A 5,375-nucleotide genomic window follows, 5' to 3' on the forward strand; every position below is an offset into this window, starting at 1 on the left:
CATGAATTATCACAAGATCACAATTACAAATGGTAAAGCATCTATAAAGAAAGAATATCATCACATTATATTTGATGTATATTCAAGCGCCGGCTGGAGGAATACAGACGAGCAGACTGAGGAGACTGCAAGGACGCTAGAAGACCATACAGATGAACATGCATCATTCAGCTAGATCCAATACCTGTCTGTCTGCTCTCTGTAGACCTGTCTTCTGTGTATCAGTATACAAAGTTAACTAACCCTGTGACCATGCTGACGTCTGTGCAGGTTGATGGCGGTGGAGAGGACTGAAGAAGGATCATTGACATTGGAGGCGGTGGTCGACTCAAACAGAAGATCTAGAGGCCAGTACGCTGACCCCCCCTCATGTCTAGCTGCTCTCGTCTAGCAGGTCAGGGGGTACTGGCCAGCCAGTAATAATAAATACAATAATACAAGGTTTCAGATATTTATATAAATGTTATGTCAATGGAATATAATATAATCGAATATTTAGTAGACGTAGCTAGAACTGCTGATGAAAGGTTTATATTCGAACAACTTATTCGCTGTCTTGCTCTCATCTCTGTCTCATCTCTGTCTGTCTGTCTGTCTGTCCTGTCTCTGCTGTCGTCTCTCTCTCTTGTCTTCTCTCTCTGTCTGTCTGTCTGTCTTCTGTCGTCTCTCTCTCTCTCTCTGTCTGTCTCTCTCTCTGTCTCTCTCTCTCTTCTCTGTCTGTCCTTTGTCTCTTCTGTTCTCTCTCTCTGTCTGTCTCTTCTGTCTGGTCTGCTCTCTCTGTCTCTCTGTCTGTCTGTCTCTTCTGTCTGTCTCTCTCTCTGTCTGTCTGTCTCTGTCTTGTCTCTCTGTCTGTCTCTTCTGTCTGTCTCTCTCTTCTCTGTCTGTCTGTCTCTGTCTGTCTCTCTGTCTGTCCTCTTTTGTCTGTCTCTCTGTCTGTCTCTCTGTCTGTTGTCTCTCTCTCCTCTCTCTGTCTCTCTCTCTGTCTGTTCTCTCTCTCTGTCTTCCTCTCTGTCTGGTTTCTCTCTCTGTCTGTCTCTCTGTCTGTCTCTCTTCTCTCCCCTGTGCTCTCTCTCTGTCTGTCCTCTCTGTCTCTCTGTCTTCTCTCTCTGCTCTGTCTCTCTCTGTCTGTCTCTCTCTCAGCTCTCTCTCTGTGTCTGTCTCTCAGAGAAGAGGATTGACGAGTCTCACCCGCTAACAGTTCCTGATGGCGGCGCTGACTAAACTGAAGGAGGGGTACGCTGTTGACATCACAGAGGACGGGCTGTCTCCTAGCAACACGTAGTCTCTGCAGATCACCGAGAAGCGGAGAGTTTCGGAACTACGGCAACTGCTGAAGCTCTGATTGGCTCTAACGGAAGGCAGGGGGAGGCTTATCGGATGATGTGTGGGCAACAGAAGGCGGGGCTACATGTTAGACACGCCGCTAAAGTATCAATCAATGCTGTTACCACGACTGTCATCACTGTCACCGTCGCTACAGATGGATCTGACTCCAGGCTCTGTTGCTCAGGTTACCTTCAGTTTGCTGTTTTTGTTTTTGGCATGTTTCTTTTTTCAATATTATTACAAAGTCTGACACCTATCACTTGGTTTTTTCTTTTGGTACTTCTGTTGAGAGCAGACCCGCCAACAACCCCAGACTGCACGTCTTTATGCTAATTGGACCACTCTGCTTGTATATGGCATCTGTCGATTGACAACTAGCAGTCACATAATGACTGTCTTAATGGACAAAGACTGTCTTATATATGGCTCTGTCTTATGGGCAAACCTGTCTTATAATAAGTGGCTATGGTCTGTAATGGACAAACCTGTCTATATACTGGCTCTGTCTTTATGGACAAACGACTGTCTATATATGGCTGCTGGTCTTATGGAGCAAACGCTGTCTATAATAGGTGGCTCTGGTCTTTATGGACAACCCTGTCTTATATATGACTTCTGGTATTATGACAACCCTGTATATACTGGCTCCTGGTCTTATGGCAAACCTGTCTTAGGTATACGTGGCTCTGCTCTTTTATGGGCAAACTGTCTATATATAGGTGGCTCTGGTCTTAATGGACAAACTCTACAGCTTTGTTGTAACTCTGACTGTATATAGCTCTGGTGTGACCAGAGCAACCGTGGCTGTATATGGCTCTGGTGTTTAGCAGTTTCTGTTTAGATGAAAAACTTTATTGAGAGACGACACGTGGACAGTTTGTCCGATGGAATATATTCATAACTCTTTATGTCTTAAAGGGACAGTCCAACTCTTTAGTCTCAGTCCAGTACACAGAGAGGGTTAGCCTAGCTTAGCACAAAGACTGAAAGCGGGGGGGAACTGTTAGCATAGCTCCATCAGAGCAACCTTTGTCTGACTGTGTTGAGCGTTGGGCCGCTCCGGGCTTCCGTAGAGGTGGATGTGACATTAGTTTGTGTTGTTTCAGAGAATTCTACTGATTTTAATGTAAACTTCAGATTTTATTGTAAAACTTTAAATTGTGATGATCAGTTTGTACACACACACACACACACACACACTCTCTGTGTCTGTATTTAAACTCTTTCTGTTGTTATTTATCAACATCAGTATTTATAAACAGATGCTCCAATAAACTATTCCACTATCAGACTGTTGCCATGGCGATGAGTCACACACACAGTCTGACAGTAACTGGTTTTATTAATGAGAACACAGCACGCAAACACAGGAAGTGATGTCACTGGTCGGTGGTCCAGTACTCGTGGTTCCAGCCCAGGAACCAGCCGGTGAAGGTCGGCGGTTCGAATCCCTGTTTGACGGTGACGGTGGGGGTCCGAGGGTCTCTGTCCGCCGGGTCGCTCTCAATGTACCTGACAGCTGCACACACGCAGGTAGCTGTTAGCATCTTGCTAGCACAGCGAGGACAAGCTAACCTCAGGGGTCACCTGCCGATCAATAATTATCTGATCACACCTGTCTGTCTGTCAGTAACTTCCTGTCTATCTCACCTGATGATGCTGCCTCCATCTTCTCGTCCTCGTGAGCCTCGTTTCCGATCCAAACAAACACCTGAAGGAGGACACAGGAAGTGAGGACATAAAGAGGATGGGGGGGGGTGTTGTTACCATGGTGATGGCAGAAGACAAACCTGGTCCCAGGTATCCAAGATCATGACATCATCAGGAGCGAGGTCATCCTGAGTCAGCTCACCTGGAACTTCGTCCATCTGAACACAAACACAGTTTATGAACTGATTGATTTACAATTAAATCATTTACAAAACAGCTGACCACTTATTTACCTATAAAACACCCAGAAACCACCTGTGACACCTGGCAACCGCTAGTGCAACTACATAGTAAGTCGTTAGCATGAAGCTAATGTTAGCTAACTAGCATACGTGAACCTCCTGGAACCTGATGGTCATGTGACCAGACTGACCAGGAAGTTTCCAGTTTTGTTGGAGCAGGCGAACAGACGAGGAGGATGAGCCTCCATCTTGTTCTTCAGCCGGGGGGTACGACAGTAGTCCTCCTGCCCCCCCAACGCTTCCCAGAATGCATCTGTAACCACACACATACACTGAGGGTTAAAGGTCTGGGTCATCGTGGACCCACAGACTCCTCTGTCACCCCGCCCCCCTTACCTTCCTCCTGCCCCTCCTCCAGTGCAGTGGGGGTCACCTGCAGGAGTCCAGCCAGGTGCTCCGCCCCCCGGACTTCAGCTGAGCTGCTGCTCCTCCCTCTCCACATCCAGGACCCAGAGGACGAGACCAGGAGGAAGACATCACTGGAGTTCAGACTGGAGGAGGCCGGATCCACCTGAGGAAGACCACAGGAGTCAGGGATTGAACTGGTCAAACTGGGTTTACACTGGGACCAGATCTTGCAGTCTGATGGCAAATAAGTCTGGTTCTGTTTCCTGTCTCACCTCCACAGCTCTGGAGTCCCCAGCTGGATTGGCTCGGATCTGGAACAGGCGAGTGTCTGCTGGCTCTGATTGGCCACCTTCTCTGGAAGTCCCGCCTTTGTAGACCACCATTGGTTGGCCTCCAAACAGGCTCATGAGGTGGGCCGGCTCTTTGCCCTGAACCACGCCCACCTGCAGACAGGAAGTGATGTGTTGAGGGTGAATTCAGTGTGTGGGTGTGTCAGAGAGAACTGGTCCCAGTGCTCCCAGTACCTGTACTGCACCTCCTCCCAGTTCATCATCCAGCTGGACCGCCAAGATCGCAGACGCTCCCACCTCATCCTGGCTAGACTCCGCCCCCTGCCTGCAGACAGAGAGAGAGCCGCAGTGACAGGAAGCTGACACCAGAGGGAGCCCTCCGTACCAACAAACTGATCAATATTCTGATCGATATTCACAGGAAATAATCAAATCTCTTCCACAAACTTCCTGCAGTCGTTGATTTCACTGTTTGGTGCATTGGACAGTTGATCAGCTGTTATTGATCAATAGAATATGAAATAAAGTTTATTGATGATAGAACCTAAATGAATGTTGATCTCTTTGTGCAGCAGAGATTTGATTCTTGTTGAATTCCAGATTTCACTTTTCTAAAATATTGTCAATTCGTTAAAAATCAAACTTGTTCCAGTGAGAATAAAATCTCCTGTAGTTTGGTGATGTATGGATCCATGTTTTGGGAGGGGGACTGCTGTGATTGGTGACTTATCAGGAAACAAGGTTGTACAGAATTCACAGTGATTGGTTAAATTTGTTGAATTTGAACTGTTCACAACTTCCTGGTCCGGATGATTTATTCACTCTAAATTAATCTTTTCTAATTTCCAGCTCTTGTAATTAAGTCTCCAACTAAAGAAAGAACTGAGAGAAAAGTGGTTCTCTCCATAATACTCAAAACAAAAGCAGTAATTAAAACCAAAGGAGACGCTCTCTTTTAGACCAAAAACTAAATTCAGATACGTTTCAGCATCAAGCCTTTGTACATCTCCCTGTCGGTTCACTCTCCACACAAACCAGAGCTCTGATAGGTTTAACCTACACTCATCATAGGACTTCAGAATAAAAGCGTAAGAATAGCTGTTTACCTTACACAATAAGAGCGTGATATCTCACCATATGTAGATGATGTGACCCTGTCTGTTGTTGTGTCGGTACTGATACAGAATGATGTAACTGTCTCCTCCATAGAACTGACCAAAAACTGATGGATCCACTGGAACCTTGTCTGATCCTTCAATACGCCAGATCTACAGACAAGCAGACAGACAGACAGACAGAAGATATTTAGTTTGCAGTGGAGAAACTACATCTCCCATGATTCTGAAGTCCAGTTTAGACAAACAGTCTTAGATCGTTACAGGAACAGCTGCAGTGGTGTGAACTGTGAGTTACAGATACAAATGCTCAACTGTAGACTGTATACATATATACATATATA

At 46.1% G+C, this 5,375-nt stretch overlaps 1 protein-coding gene across 1 annotated transcript; it reads right to left on the minus strand.

Moving 5' to 3' along the window:
* Window positions 1–2,503: 2,503 nt before the first annotated feature.
* Window positions 2,504–5,184, minus strand: gsnb (gelsolin b; the record flags this gene model as incomplete). The annotated part of the gene is given in 8 exon segments (XM_035658371.1): window positions 2,504–2,845; window positions 2,977–3,037; window positions 3,117–3,194; window positions 3,410–3,531; window positions 3,615–3,789; window positions 3,899–4,069; window positions 4,151–4,241; window positions 5,051–5,184. Coding segments are annotated over 8 exon segments (972 nt in total), but the record flags the coding sequence as incomplete, so codon positions are not given.
* Window positions 5,185–5,375: the final 191 nt, after the last annotated feature.

Source organism: Morone saxatilis, unplaced genomic scaffold (genome assembly GCF_004916995.1).
Source record: "Morone saxatilis isolate NCDOM2014 unplaced genomic scaffold, NCSU_SB_2.0 Contig16, whole genome shotgun sequence".
NCBI classification, from domain to species: domain Eukaryota; kingdom Metazoa; phylum Chordata; class Actinopteri; family Moronidae; genus Morone; species Morone saxatilis.